Genomic DNA, 16,834 nt, shown 5'->3' with positions numbered 1-16,834 from the left:
AAGCTAAAATACAACAGTCCAGAGACAACCTTTCAGAAATTTTCGAACAAGAAGAGGAGATGGCAGCCGAAAATAATAATAATGCAAGGAGGATGCTGGGTGACTTTACTGCACCAAATTCCAATTTACATGGAAGAAGCATCTCCATCCCTGCCATTGGAGCAAACAATTTTGAGCTGAAACCTTAATTAGTTTCTCTGATGCAGCAGAACTGCAAGTTTCATGGACTTCCATCTGAAGATTCTTTTCAGTTCTTAACTGAATTCTTGCAGATATGTGATACTGTTAAGACTAATGGAGTAGATCCTGAAGTCTACAGGCTCATGCTTTTCCCTTTTGCTGTAAGAGACAGAGCTAGAGTATGGTTGGACTCTTAACCCAAAGATAGCCTGAACTCTTGGGATAAGATGGTCAAGGCTTTCTTAGCCAAGTTCTTTCCTCCTCAAAAGCTGAGTAAGCTTAGAGTGGATGTTCAAACCTTCAGACAGAAAGAAGGTGAATTCCTCTATGAAGCTTGAGAGAGATACAAAGAACTGACCAAAAAGTGTCTTTCTGACATGCTTTCACAATGGACCATCCTGGATATATTCTATGATGGTCTGTCTGAATTAGCTAAGATGTCATTGGATACTTCTGCAGGTGGATCCATTCACCTAAAGAAAACGCCTGCAGAAGCTCAAGAACTCATTGACATAGTTGCTAATAACCAGTTCATGTACACTTCTGAGAGGAATCCTGTGAGTAATGGGACGCCTCAGAAGAAGGGAGTTCTTGAAATTGATACTCTGAATGCCATACTGGCTCAGAACAAAATATTGACTCAGTAAGTCAATATGATTTCTCAGAGTCTGAATGGAATGCAAGCTGCATCCAACAGTACTCAAGAGGCATCTTCTGAAGAAGAAGCTTATGATCCTGAGAACTCTGCAATAGCAGAGGTGAATTATATGGGTGAACCATATGGAAACACCTATAATCTCTCATGGAGAAATCATCCAAATCTCTCATGGAAGGATCAACAAAAGCCTCAACAAGGCTTTAATAATGGTGGAAGAAACAGGTTTAGCAATAGCAAGCCTTTTCCATCATCCACTCAGCAACAGACAGAGAACTCTGAACAAAATACCTCTAATTTAGCAAACTTAGTCTCTGATCTATCTAAGACCACTGTGAGTTTCATGAATGAAACAAGGTCCTCCATTAGAAATTTGGAAGCACAAGTGGGCCAGCTGAGTAAAAGAATCACTGAAACCCCTCCTAGTACTCTTCCAAGCAATACAGAAGAGAATCCAAAAGGAGAGTGCAAGGCCATTGAATTAATTACCATGGCCGAACCTGTAAGGGAGGTTAAGGACGTGAATCTCAGTGAGGAAGACCTCCTGGGACGTCCAGTGATCAATAAGGAGTTTCCCTCTGAGGAACCAAAGGAATCTGAGACTCATCTAGAGACCATAGAGATTCCATTGAACCTCCTTATGCCATTCATGAGCTCTGATGAGTATTCCTCTTCTGAAGAAAATGAGGATGTTACTGAAGAGCAAGCTGCCAAGTTTCTTGGTGCAATCATGAAGCTGAATGCCAAATTATTTGGTATTGAGACTTGGGAAGATGAACCTCCCTTGTTCACCAATGAACTAAGTGATCTGGATCAACTGACATTGCCTCAGAAGAAACAGGATCCTGGAAAGTTCGTAATACCTTGTACCATAGGCAACATGATCTTTGAAAAGGCTCTGTGTGACCTTGGTTCAGGGATAAACCTCATGCCCCTCTCTGTAATAGAGAAACTGGGAATCCTTGGGGTGCAAGCTGCTAAAATCTCATTAGAGATGGCAGACAATTCAAGAAAACAGGCTTATGGACAAGTAGAGGACGTATTAGTAAAGGTCGAAGGCCTTTACATCCCTTCTGATTTCATAGTCCTAGATACTGGGAAGGATGAGGATGAATTTATCATCCTTGGAAGACCCTTCCTAGCCACAGCAAGAGCTGTGATTGATGTTGACAGAGGTGAATTAGTCCTTCAATTGAATAAGGACTCCCTTGTGTTTACAACTCGAGGTCATCCTTCTGTAAACATAGAGAGGAAGCATAAAAAGCTTCTCTCACTGCAGAGTCAACCAGAGCCCCCACAGTCAAACTTTAAGTTTGGTGTTGGGAGGCCACAACCAAACTCTAAGTTTGGTGTTGAACTCCCATATCCAAACTCTAAGTTTGGTGTTGGGGAGTCTCAACAATGCTCTGAACATCTGTGAGGCTCCATGAGAGCCCACTGTCAAGCTATTGACATTAAAGAAGCGCTTGTTGGGAGGCAACCCAATTTTTATATATCTAATTTTATTTTTCTTGTTCTTTCATGTTTTATTAGGTTCATGATCATGTGGAGTCACAAAATAAATATAAAAATTGAAAAAGGAATAAAAAACAGAAGAAGAAAAATCACACCCTGGAGGAAGACCTTACTGGCGTTTAAACGCCAGTAAGAAGCATCTGGCTGGCATTCAACGCCAGAACAGAGCATGGTTCTGGTGCTGAACGCCCAAAATGGGCAGCATCTGGGAGTTTGAACGCCAGAATTGCACCCTGGAGAAGAGCTGGCGCTGAACGCCCAGAACAAGCATGGTTCTGGCGTTCAACGCCAGAAATGGGCAACAAATGGGCGTTCAACGCCCAAAACAAGCACCAATCTGGCGCTGAACGCCCAGAGTTGTGTGCAAGGGCATTTTGCATGCCTAATTTGGTGCAAGGTTGTAAATCCTTGAACACCTCAGGATCTGTGGACCCCACAGGATCACCTCAGGATCTGTAGACCCTACAGGATCCCCACCTACCTCCACTCACTTCTTCTCACCCCTCTTTCACACAATCCTATAAACACTCTTCCCCAAAACTCTTCACCAATCACCTCAATCTCTCTTCCCTATCACCACTTCATCACTCACATCCATCCACTCTTCCCCATAAACCTACCTCATAAACCCCACCTACCTTCAAAATTCAAAATCAATTTTCCACCCAAAACCCACCCTTATGGCCGAACCTTACCCCCCTCCTTTCCCTATATATAGCCCTCCTTTCTTCTTCATTTTCACACAACACAACCCTCTCTTCCCCTTCTTGGCCGAATACACCTCTCCCTCCTCTCATCCATATTTTCTTCTTCTTCTTCGTCTATTCTCTCTTCTCTTGCTCGAGGGTGAGCAATATTCTAAGTTTGGTGTGGTAAAAGCATAAGCTTTTTGTTTTTCCATTACCATTGATGGCACCTAAGACCGGAGAATCCTCTAGAAAAGGGAAAGGGAAGACAAAAGCTTCCACCTCCGAGTCATGGGAGATGGAAAGATTCATCTCCAAAGCTCATCAAGACCACTTCTATGATGTTGTGGTCAAGAAGAAGGTGATCCCCGAGGTCCCTTTCAAGCTCAAGAAGAATGAGTATCCGGAGATCCGACATGAAATCCAAAGAAGAGGTTGGGAAGTTCTAACAAACCCCATCCAACAAGTCGGCATCCTAATGGTTCAAGAGTTCTATGCCAATGCATGGATCACTAGGAACCATGATCAAAGTAAGAACCCAAACCCAAGGAATTACATTACAATGGTTCGGGGGAAATACTTAGATTTTAGTCCAGAAAATGTGAGGTTGGCGTTTAACTTGCCTATGACGCAAGGAGATGCACGCCCCTACACTAGAAGGGTCAACTTTAATCAAAGGTTGGACCAAGTCCTCATGGACATATGTGTGGAAGGAGCTCAATGGAAGATTGACTCCAAAGGCAAGCCGGTTCAATTAAGAAGACTGGATCTCAAGCCTGTGGCTAGAGGATGGTTGGAGTTCATCCAACGCTCCATCATCCCCACTAGCAACCGATCTGAAGTTACTGTGGATCGGGCCATCATGATTCATAGCATCATGATTGGAGAGGAAGTAGAAGTTCATGAAGTCATCTCCCTTGAACTCTACAAAATAGCCGAAAAGCCCTCTCCTGGGGCAAGGCTAGCTTTTCCTCATCTTATTTGCCATCTATGTTACTCAGCTGGAGCTTTCATAGAAGGAGACATTCCCATTGAGGAAGGGAAGCCCATCACTAAGAAAAGGATGGAGCAAGCAAGAGAGCCCATTCATGGATCTCAAGAGACGCATGAAGCTCATCACCATGAGATCCCGGAGATGCCTCAAATGCATTTTCCTCCACAAAACCATTGGGAGCAAATCAACACCTCCCTAGGAGAATTGAGTTCCAACATGGGACAACTAAGGGTGGAACATTAAGAGCACTCCATCATCCTTCATGAAATAAGAAAAGATCAAAGAGCAATAAGGGAGGAGCAACAAAGACAAGGAAGAGACATAGAAGAGCTCAAGGACATCATTGGTTCCTCAAGAAGGAAACGCCACCATCACTAAGGTGGACTCATTCCTTGTTCTTACATTCTCTGTTTTTCGTTTTCTTTATGTTAAGTGCTTATCCATGTTTGTGTCTTATTACATGATCATTAGTATTTAGTAACTATGTCTTAAAGTTATGAATGTCCTATGAATCCATCACCTCTCTTAAATGAAAAAAAGTTTTAATTCAAAAGAACAAGAAGTACATGAGTTTCAAATTTATCCTTGAACTTAGTTTAATTATATTGATGTGGTGACAATACTTTTTGTTTTCTGAATGAATGCTTGAACAGTGCATATGTCTTTTGAAGTTGTTGTTTTAGAATGTTAAATATGTTGGCTCTTGAAAGAATGATGATAAGGAGACATGTTATTTGATAATATGAAAAATCATAAAAATGATTCTTGAAGCAGGAAAAAGCAGCAAAGAACAAAGCTTCACTACAACATTTTCATGCTGAGACAACATTTAAAAAGTGTTGCCTAAAGGCTGACAAAAAGTTGCTTTTGATCTATGGCAACACTTTTGGACCTAAGGCAACGTTTTTGGTCGGCGTTGCATATGCAGCCGTTGCCTTAGATCAAGGCAACACTTTTTTGTTTCAAAAGCAACGCTTTTGAGAGCAACACTTGGTAAGTGTTGCCTTTGGTTGAAAAACAACAACACTTCAAAGGTGTGTTTGAGACAACACTTTTGCAGTGTTGTCTCTTCTCTCGTATTTTAGTCACTACTAAAAAATGTTGCCTATTTGCAATAAAATGCAACTCTTTTACGTGTTGCTTATAAGTTGGAGTTTGCAATCCTTTAAAGTGTTGTCTATTTGCAATAAAATGCAACTCTTTTACGTGTTGCTTATAAGTTGAAATTTGCAATCCTTTGAAGTGTTGCCTATTAGTTTTGAATATGCAACCCTTTAAAGTATTGTCTTTTCTTTTGGATATGCAACCTATACAAGTGTTACTTTTTCTTTTGGATATGCAACCATACAAGTGTTGTCTAATATTCAAAATATGCAACTAATAAAAGGGTTGCCTTTTGATAAAAATAAAAATTATTTTTGTAATAAAAATATAAAAAAATAAAATTGACAATAATTTTTTTTGTTGATACATGTGTAATTATTTTAATTAATAAATAAATTTGTGCACAATAAAAAATAATTATAAAAGAGACAAAATAACTAATAATAAAATTCTAATTGAAATAGATATTAAAAAGTTCAATTAGTATTTCAAATACATGTTCATCAATAATTCTCAACAAAATAATAAAATTCTTGTCTAACAATAATTGTCATAACAAAATAGTAATTAATATTTATCAAAAAGATGTCAATCTACTTGTATATTTTATATCTATGCTTAAATTTGTTGGAACAATCTGATAGTGTGTGGATCCAAAATCAGTGTCAAATGAAAGCTTTTCGATAACATCAGAGTAATGGTATGATGAACTCAAAATCCTCTTGCCTCCACTGAGTCCAATAACTGCTGCAGTAGCCATTGTTATACTCCCCTAATAACTATGTGCGAGTAACATCAAACTTTCCTATTAAGGCAATAATTCTTAACCTGTGTCAGCTGAAAATACAGGTGTTAGAAAACTCCCAGATTGTTCTAAGTTCTAACCATATGATTATCCATAAAATAGCAAAACAATACTAATAGAATAAAATCAAAGGAACAAAATAATTCAGGATCCATATACTTCAATTTTTTAGTGTAGAATCCATTGAAACAACTTATAAAGTTACAGCATATAAAAGCAGAAGTTCCCAAATAAAAAACAAACACATAAATGAATTGGGGTTTAGTTAAAGTTGCATTTAAAAAAAAATTGAAACATAAAAGGTGCAATAACGGAAAATAATGCATGGTATGTGTTTGATGAAGTACCTGAGTAAATTGAGAAAGAAAAATGCTTACTATTTATATCATGTGTTGATTCCTTAGCTCGTAATAAAGACAATGCTTCATCAATATTTGTGCCAAGAGAACTCTGTTGCAAGAGAAGCTTCACAAGATCCTCCAAACTTTGGACTCTATCTTTTGTCTCATGAAGTTCAGTTTTCATTGAACTTATAGTTTCTGCATGTTGTTGCTTAATTTTAGCAATCTCCCGTTCTTTCTGCAGAGATGTTTTTGTGATTGTCCTCCCATAACATCGAACTCTTCCTGGTTGTTCTTTGCCAAATACTGCAGTAAATGCTTTCTCGGGAGTGTCTCCAACTTCTTGGTGGCTCTTAAGTTTATCCTATTAAAAGAAAACATAACAATTTTAGCTTGTTCCACTCACTGATTCTCATGCTTCTTTCCAAAACAGCCTAAAAATAAAGGTGTTATGTCATAGCTATTTCCTCGGTTCAAGAAGAAGCATAGCAAGAATGTGATGATGAGTTCCCCATTTTGATTAGTATTATTATTAGTAGTATTATTAGTAACGTTGATTTATTAAGACACCAGCTTAATTTGTTAATTTTGAGGATTGGAAATGGCAAAGGCGGTGATGAAGTAGAGGGATTGGGAACCTTAAAGACTTAATGTAGACAAGACAAGACAGGATAGGACATGATTTTTCATGACTTGTGAACATTAGATTTCGTAATCTATGCAACACTGTTATAATTTATAAAATGCAAACCACTGACTAAGTTATCTTATCTGACTTCAAATCTAGTACACACAAAATGAAAAGATAAAGTAGACTCCAACCCCTATCAGCCAATTCAGCAACATCATAAATGCCGCTCCCAACCCCCCTCCTCTTAATATTCATGACACCTGCTTGTATTGTAGTTTACAGCTCCAATCAATTAGGATACTTGTCATCACCTATCAAAACTAAAATATCTTTTCTTCTTTGTAACATTTAATGTAATACTCAGTTTATTTTTACTTTTTATGTCAAGTTAAAATAGGCTTGATGGCCTTTAAAGATGGATCCAAATCTAATTAATCAATGGACATTCCTAATAAATCTTAACCCTTCATGTATAAATACAATTACAATAAGAATATTGCTTATAACATTTGGTTCTTTAAACGTGAAATTTAGTTCAATAATAATTAAAAATAAAGCACCAGCAATACAAGTGGTTTCTTTTGCTTCTAAAATTAAATTGGAGCAATCACTTTTAAAATAGAGAACATGATATAATTTTGAGCTAATTCATACACGAACTTGAGCTAATTCATCACTTTTGTTCCACTCACTGATTCTCATGCTTCTTTCCAAAACAGCCTAAAAGTAAATGCTGCATTTGTTGGCATTTTCTTTCAACCCTCCATTGGGAATCTTAAGGGTAGAAGAGAATCCAGGATTTTATGTTCAGGATAGGATCTTAAGTTTTATACAGGACAATCTGACTTAAAATAATACTGTAAATTAAGGCAGTTCTACTTCAACTTATTATGACTTACAATAACAGCTTGTGTTCCTGAATCAAGCTCTTTTCCTTTTCGTCCAGTTCGAGTTGCAACAAATACATCAACCTGTGATGGGTCTTCTTTGTTCTCATTCATTTCACGCTACAAGTAAGGGGAAAGAGTATTAAAAATGGCCAAAAATAATATTTATCTAGTTTTAAGATGGTCATTATACAACTAGAAAAGACTTATAAAAAATCAAAATTATTACCATGTCATTACGCACTCTTGCAAAACTTATAGGTCCCATTCGATGTTGATGTTGTTGCTTTTTACGATTTTCAGAATTTAAACGAGATAGAGCCTATACCCAACAAAATTAAAGGGAGTTATATGTAATAAACCAAAAGCATCAAAAAGACAAAGAAACAGAATTATTTATTCTACAACTCACCTTAACAGAAGGAATACTCCAATATGCAATTAACTTTCAAAATTGAACTTCTGGAATATCTAAAGGGCGATTTTTCAGCATATCTTCAATGTTGTTATATATCTCAAAATGCTTTCCCTTGATTCTTGTTTTGTAACCTTTCCAAGCTTCTCGAACACCAGTCATCACCCACTCTTTCCCCTCTTTTGGAAGAATGAACTTTGACTATGAAAAAGTACAAAGAAAAATTTGTAAATGACAATTCAAGAACACTAAAAACAAAGACAACTGCAGCATAAAACAGCAGCTATATATTTTCACAAAACTATAGCTAAGCCATACGAAATTGAAAATTTTCAGATCATAAAAAATATATGAGAAATAAAACACTTACGTTAATATATTTCCATATGCGCTTTTTGACTTTGAGGGGCACAGCTTTCCAACTTGTGTACATCAATGTTATGAAATCACTATTCCTTCCCATTGTTCCAATAAAGTAAGTTAAATCATTCACTCTTCTTGGAGTTGGTCCCACTGCTTGTCCTTTATAAAAAGTCACCTCTTCTCTTTCTTCCCAACTTCTTGCATGAATTTTAGCACACCTTGTTTTTCCTCGTGTCCTTCTAGTCTTTGGAGTATCTATAAATATGTGCAATTTAACCATTTAAATAAATTATATAGCTATACATGCTAATGAATAAGTAAAATGATAATTATGTATAAAGTACAACACCTTTAACATTGTTAGTTTCCATAAGGTGATTGTCATCACCATGAAGAACTGCATCTTCATATTCACCAACATAGTCCTCATCATCCGAGAAATCATCATCATCATCATCTCCAACTTCATTAGCATTTGCTCCACTATGTTCCTCCTCTCCTTCCACATGAATCCCATTTGTCTCCAAAAATGTATCAAGTGTCATGGCTTGACAACTTGATTTTGTATTTATCTTCCTAAGATTTTGTTGCTTTTCTTGAATAGATCTTTCGTTTTCAGCACTTGGTTCAAAATCGTCATCTTCTCTTTCCAAATGAATCCCATGTGTCTCCAAAAATTTATCCATACCCATGGTTGGACGCTTTTTAAGATTTTCTGGTTCTTCTTCACTAGCTACAATTTTCTGGTTCGGCGTACTTTTCATTCTTTTGGAAATTGGGACTTCTTTTTGAGTGCTTTGCTTAGAAGGCATAGGAGTCACTCTCTTTTGTCCATGACCACCAGCCATCATGGGAGAGATAAAATGTTGCTTCTTATGAATTTCTGCTGTATTTTTCTGCATGAATTCCTTGTTGTTTTGATACTGTTTTACCAGTCTTCTCCGCTTTGGAGTAGTTCTTGTTTCCACTGTATTTCTGAAATAAAACAAAATAAACCTATTCTATTAGAACCTTAAAAATAAAAAGGAAATAAAATTAATCAGTTATGCTATAGCTGCTGTATGTTAATAAAAAAAGAAGAAAACTACTATTTTATAGAAATAAACAGGAAGGCATGCCATAAGACACATATATAAAAAAAGTGATACATCTTTCATTCCACTTCCCTGCTGTTTAATGCAATTAAAAAGTTAAAGTATATACATCTTTCATTCCACTTCCCTACTATTTAGTGTAATGAAGGAAAAAAAGTATAAATCATTCAATGTCATCTTCGGAATTATCTTCTGATTCTGTGTTATATTCTTGTGAAAGAAGAACTCCTTTTGAAGCATCTATAACAACTTCGTGCAAGTCACCCCTAATCAAATCAATTTCACCATTATCATTGGGTATAGAAGGACCCATTGACTGGTCAGATGGCTCTTTTTCATAAATAGCTTGGGGATCAACATCAGCTTCGTCACCTATGTTAAATAAATCCCTTGGAATTGACTTCATAACATAATGTTTATTTTGATCAAATGGATCTTGCACATAGAAGCATTGGTGTACTTGACATGCCAACACAAAAGGCTCTTCTTGATAGCATTTTCTGTTGAATTGAACATATGAAGAGCCATAGCCATCCTCTTGAGTCTCATACCAGTCACATCTAAACAATACAACCTTAAAATTGCCAAAGTAGTCTAACTCAATTATATCATTTATTCTGCCATAGTAGGAAACTTTTGCACGAATTGGATTTGGATCCTTTGCACTTGCAAAGCTCGTAGTCAACGCAACTAAAGTTACACCACTATTTTGCGTCTTGCGTCTTGCCTCACGTTGCCTAGTATGAAATCTATACCCATTGATAAAATACCCCGAATATTTTTTTGCAATCTTGTTAGGCCCTCTAGAAAGCTCCTTAATCCAATCTGGAATATTTTGACGCATGGCACGTCCTTTAAACCATGAGGAAAAGGTCATACTATGGTTCTTAGCTTTCACCCAACTTGTTCCTTGTTGATCAGCCTCATGCTCTCTAAATCCAAAATTAGGATTTTCGTAAGTAAAACCTAGAGATAATACCATGATTCATAATTAAAAAAATTAAAAGAAATGGACAGTTTTATAAATGGACAGTTACCTAACATAGTCTTCAATTTTTCCACAGTTCAATAATATATAGCTATGGGCTTGGTTTCGAGACTTGTCGTCAAGAGAAAAAAGCTCACCCTTCTTTGCTCCCAATGGACAGCCTTTCTTAGGAAACAAAATTGGAAACGAATGTGGAATTTCCGCTTCAAAGTCATTAGCATCATTATTCCGGGGTATTCTATTCAATTTTGTTTGAACACCATCATGTAAATAACGTGAGCAAAAAGTCAAACACTCATCAACCAAGTAGGCCTCCGCAATAGATCCTTCAGGACGACTTCTATTTCGAACATATGACTTCAAAGTACACATGTATCTTTCGGGAGGATACATCCACCGAAATTGAACTGGGCCGCCTAGTCTCACTTCATTAGCCAAATGAATAGGCAAATGCATCATTATGTCAAAAAATGAAGGAGGAAAAATCCTCTCCAATTGGCATAGTGTTATCACAATCTCTGCTTCCAATTGATTTATCTCTTCTAATGTGATAACCTTTTGACATAACTGACGAAAAAAAGAGCCAAGCCGAATTAAAGGGATTGCGACCGAATCTGGAAGTATACTTTTGATGGGAATTTGCAGTAAATAATGCAGCATAAAATGGGCATCATGAGTCTTGTAACCAGATACTTTTCTTTCTGCAAGGTTCACACATCGAGAAATATTTGAGGCAGCACCATCAGGTAGCTTTGCTTTCTTCAAGACATCACAAAAAATTGATTTCTCAGCTTTAGTCATGGAGAAACATGCTTTTGCAAACTTCACTTTTCTATGACCTCTTATTTCTTTTGGATGAAGATTCTTACGAATGCCTATTTCTTGCAAGTCATATCGAGCATTTAGGTGGTCTTTTGTCTTGCCAGATATATCCAAGAGAGTTCCAAGAATACTATCAACTATATTCTTTTCTATATGCATTACATCAAGATTGTGTCTTGATGTGTTATACTTCCAGTAAGGTAAATAAAAAAAGATTGACCTTTTCCTCCACGGGCCTTCATTCACCTTTTTTTTTGTCTTCCCAAAGGAATTCTCCATAGAATCTAAGTGACTTAAAACTTCCATGCCCTCTAGCAACGGTGGAGCTTTCCGATGTTCTTCTTTTCTATTAAATGACCTCTTATTAGTTCTCCATGGATGTTCCTCGGGCAAAAAAACACGATGACCCATATAACACATCTTCCGACTATGTGTAAGATAACTAGAACAAGTCCCATAGTTACAAGAAGGGCAAGCTAGTTTCCCCTTTGTACTCCACCCGGATAACATTGCATATGCAGGGAAATCACTAATTGTCCATAAGAGAGCTGCATGCATTTGAAAAGTTTTATTTCTTGCAGCATCGTATGTTTCTATCCCAAGTTCCCATAACTCCTTCAATTCCTCAATCAATGGTTGCAGGTACACGTCAATATCATTTCCTGGCGATTTTGGTCCCGGAATCAACAGAGAAAGTATGAAGTATTCTTGTTTCATGCACATCCATGGTGGCAAGTTATAAGTCATTAAAATAACCGGCCATGTGCTATGAGATATACTCATGGTTCGAAACGGATTGAATCCATCGCTCGCCAAACCAAGTCTCAAGTTACGAGGTTCCTTGGCGAATTCTGAATGTCGATTATCAAAATCTTTCCATGACTGACCATCGGCAGGATGCTTTAGCTTTCTATCCTTTTTACGCTCTTCCTGATGCCAACTCATATTCTTAGCGGTCTTTGAGCACATGAATAGCCTTTGAAGCCTGGGAATTAGGGGAAAGTGCCGTAATGTCTTTGCAGGAACGTTGTGAGCTTTCTTTGAAGATATGTCACCTTCAACTACCGCAGGCTCAATCCAACGAGAAGTCCCACATTCATGGCAACATGTTTCATTCTCGTGCTCTTTCCAATATAGCATGCAGTCATTTGGGCATACATCAATCTTTTTATAATCAAGACCTAAATCTCTCACCATAGCCTTGGCTTTGTTGAAAGAAGAAGGGAGATTCAAGTTAGGAATAGCCTCTTTCAACAACTCCAGGAGGGAAGTGAACGAGGCATTGCTCCATCCATGTAGACACTTCAACAAGTATAGTCGGATGGTGAAAGATAACGTAGAAAATCCCTTGCAACCAGGATATAGTTCCTTGCTAGCCTCGTCAACCAAATTATAGAACTTCTTTGCATCTTCGTTCATACCTTCTTTTTCTCCCTCAACATCTGCCACATTCCTAAACCTTTCGTCTAGCAAGCCTTCAATGTCATCGCATGAATAAATCTCATCGGTATCACCAGTATCGACATCCATACCAATTACACTTTCCCCATGATTAACCCATCGTGTATAGCCCTTGACAAATCCAAAGCATATTAAATCGCTATAAATAGACTCTCTTTGACCCTAAAGGAAGTTGCAACATTTTGCACAAGGACATAGAATTTCCTCTCCTTGAGGATTTCCAACGGAGTAAGCATAGTCCAAGAATCTATTGACGCCGTCTCTAAACTCTTGGCTATGTCTTGGTAAACTCATCCAGTTCTTGGATGAGTCCTGGGAAAACCTAATTGTTCATAGTGATATTACTATTAAACTAAAAATGATTATGGTCTTAAACACCAGCTAAAAACAATTTTCTTTTATCAAAATGGAATCTGAAACTTGCTATATATGCACGGTTGCTCAATATAAAATATATAAAAAGAAATATTAATAATTCTTTTATTATTCTAAAAAGCTAACCAAATGCAAACTAATCATAATTCTTTTATTATTCTAAAGAAATATTAATAATTACTTTTGAAAAGATATATTTTAAAATAAAAATGCTTTTATATTTTAATTTTTTAATTAAATAATCAGTATTTTGTTACATAAAAAAGTGCAAAAGAATAACATAAACATATAAAAGCAAATAAGTATAAGATAGAAATATCTTACGAGGTCATGCCGCAACAATTTGCACTTAGTGTTCAGCTGCGTATACCCAAGTATGAGTGAAGGAATCAATCTGATTAAGAAGGAGAGACCAGAGAAGATGAGAAAGAGTACGAGTGAAAATGAATTGTGACTTGCATAAAATCAATTTGATTCTGCACTTAGTCCAGCTTTTATATACACAAGAGAGTGCAGGTTTTATATAAACAAAAGCATTCTGTTTTGTGACTATTTGATTCATATTTGTGTATAAAATATGAATTAATTTATTTCAAGAGAAATATCTAACGAGAAAAAAGAAAAGTTGTTGTTTGAACATAATGGTACGTGTTTTTTTACATCAATGTTATTTACTCAATCCAAAATTAAGGAGAAGTGTTTTGATTTATGAATCAAATTTTTTTGGTATTGTAATTAAAATTGAGCACAAATCAAATAAGTACAGAAATACAATAAAAGAATGTAAATGTTTCAACAACTAAAACAAAGCAAAATAACAAACATGAATAACAATTAAATTCTATGATCCTTTCTTCTATTAATGTATTTCTTATATTTTCTCTAGATGATGCACCACCAATTTTCATGCTGCTTCATTTTGGATTGGTCTTCCAACATCCCCTGTCACTTTATTTTCATGATATACATTATTATCTACCATCTCTTAATATTTTCTCCTAACACCATGTCTTCTAGTAAACGCAGTAAGTATGCTAATAATAAAATCATCTTATTGATATCTTCCTTATGCATTTGGTTTCATAAACTTTTCTTCAACTAATCTGTCTCAATTGTGCATTCACTTTGTCCAACTTCTACCTTTAATATTTGTCTTTTTCCACTCTTTTCTATATATGAACTCTTTTTGGCTTGTAATTCCACACTCAAATTTTGTATGATGAGCTTCAAGTTCATGGTTTTATTTTTCAAAACAAAAGTTTGTTCCCAACACACCACCTCCTTCCCTTTTAGTCAATCTACTATTTTCATGAATTTTGTACATAGAGAGAACAAAAGCTTTTAAACACTATTAGCAAGGCCATTAAAAAAATATAAATAATTTTGATTAATATTTTTAAGATACTTAATAACCAAATATATTAATGTGGTTGTGATTAAAAGCTTGGAAGGTTGAAAAGTACAGGAGGTAGAAATTTGATCATCCAAGTGTTTAACACTTGTATCTATATCATTTGGAAGCTAAGCTGTTCTTTTAAATTCCCAAATCAAGAAAAATACATGACAATTGTATCTTTTAATGGCCTTGCTAATAATTTTTAATGCATGACACTTATTTTCTGGCAATTAATAATAATAATTTAGAAAAACATGTTTCAAAAACTAGTCCAATAAGTACATGATGAAGATTGATCCATCCATTTCAAGATAACCTCCATTATGACCATTACCTTAATTAATTCAGAAGCTTGTAATCTTAAGCCAAAGATATTCACCATTCTCACCTTGTAGCGATGTGTTTTTTGGGAATGATCGATGATTTTTAGTTGTTTTGTAAGCCTTCAAAAGAGTTGTCACTGTAGCTTGTGCAGCAGAATATGCAACTTCTGATCCAACCAAAGTTAACAGAAAAGCAGCCTGCAAATTTGAATAGGACACATTACACAATTAAATAGATATTCTAAAGAAATTATTTTGTGAAGCACATAGGTAATTCAATACTGGCAGAAAAGTAGTATATGTTATTTAAGTTAATCAAATTATATATGTTAAAAAAACATCAACTCAATTAAATTTGTGATTGGAATGATAAAAATTAAGAAAGCAATCCAATAGTGAAGCATTCAATTGAATCGTGCAACCCTAATTGAAATGCAATCGGATCGGAACCGGAGAAATTGTGAAGTGAAAGGAGAGGAATAGAGAAACAGTGTTACTTGTTGCTGCGAAGCGGCGTAATCGGTGTCGTCGGATAAATCGTGACGCTCCGATTCTAACATCAGTGATATCGCAGAGAAGTGAAGATGAAAATAGAAAGCGAACTCACATAGGAAATAGAGGGGAACAAGTTTAAAATTAATATACACAGCAACAAGTTTAACCAAAAATTAGGATTCAAAACACAAAAAGGTGCTAAAATAGAATAGAGAAAGAACAGTAGAATCATCAGTACCTGCAGAATAATGCCGAAACGAGAATCTTACAAAAAACACGAGTAGTGATAATTGAACAGTGACCGGCGGTGATGAACACGAGCAGAGAGGATCGAAGCTCAATGAGAAGAGGAGCAGAGAATCGAAGCTCAACGAGCAGAGAATCGAAGCTCATTCGCGAGCAGAGAAGATCAAAGCTCAACGATCGAATCACATTCGCGAGCAGAGATTGAGATCGAAGCTCAGTAAAGGAACGCGCGTCATCATCGAATGGATTGAAGAACCAGAGAGGAATGAATCATTTGGAATGGATTGGGGTTATGGATTTCATTAGGGTTGGGTTTTGCTAGCAACAAGAGACTCTTCTTTCTTTCTTTTTTTTCCATTTTTCTCCGCATAATAGTTAGCCTTGTCGTTTGAGTTATTTTTATTTTTTAAAAAAATATTAAAATTTTTAGGCAACACTTGAAAAGTAAAGTTTAAAATAAAATTTAAAGACAACTCTTAAAAAAAGTAATATATTCTTTTTATAATAGTTGTTTTTGTATATTTAATAGAGCAACACTTAATAAATGTCTCCTAATTTATCAATAGCATCACTTATGGTGTGTTATTAAAAATTCGTTGTTATAATACTATTTTATTACTACTAGTATAAAAAGTTACCTTTATATATATTAGGCAACTTTTTTTAAGTGTTATCTTGAACATATGTTGCAATAGCCCATAAATGTTGTAGTGCTTGCAGAAAAAAAAATATAGGCGAAAAAAAAAAAGAAAAAGCAAGCAGAAAAACCCAAAATCTCTTAAAACCAAGAGGCAAGAGCAAAAAGCCAATAACCCTTAAAACCAAAAGGCAAGGGTAAATAAAAAGGATCTCAAGGCTTTGAGCATCAGTGGATAGGAGGGCCTAAAGGAATAAAATCCTGGCCTAAGCGGCTAAACCAAGCTGTCCCTAACCATGTGCTTGTGGCGTGAAGGTGTCAAGTGAAAACTTGAGACTGAGCGGTTAAAGTCAAGGTCCAAAGCAAAAGAAGAGTGTGCTTAAGAATCCTGGACACCTCTAACTGGGGACTTTAGCAAAGG

General features: G+C 36.0%; 1 protein-coding gene, 1 non-coding gene and 1 pseudogene across 2 annotated transcripts; all 3 read right to left on the bottom strand.

Annotated features, from left to right (window-relative positions):
• Nucleotides 1-455: 455 nt before the first annotated feature.
• Nucleotides 456-563, bottom strand: LOC148576825 (small nucleolar RNA R71). Its single transcript, XR_015903916.1, has one exon. It is a non-coding gene; the product is annotated as a small nucleolar RNA R71 (small nucleolar RNA).
• Nucleotides 564-9,833: 9,270 nt separating this feature from the next.
• LOC148576824 (uncharacterized) lies at nt 9,834-11,117 on the bottom strand. Its single transcript, XM_088500611.1, has 2 exons — nt 10,708-11,117; nt 9,834-10,602 (listed from the first exon to the last, which is right to left on the bottom strand). Exons 1-2 carry the CDS (start codon nt 11,115-11,117, stop codon nt 9,834-9,836), a joined length of 1,179 nt encoding a protein of 392 aa, XP_088356737.1.
• A 50-nt stretch (nt 11,118-11,167) lies between these two features.
• On the bottom strand, nt 11,168-15,923 carry LOC148576823 (uncharacterized; annotated as a pseudogene).
• Nucleotides 15,924-16,834: the final 911 nt, after the last annotated feature.

Source organism: Arachis ipaensis, chromosome B1 (assembly GCF_059453495.1).
Source record: "Arachis ipaensis isolate K30076 ecotype BB chromosome B1, ASM5945349v1, whole genome shotgun sequence".
Taxonomy (NCBI): Eukaryota; Viridiplantae; Streptophyta; class Magnoliopsida; order Fabales; family Fabaceae; genus Arachis; species Arachis ipaensis.
Note: the sequence above shows the minus strand (reverse complement) of the source record. Positions and strands in the feature narration are given on the sequence as shown.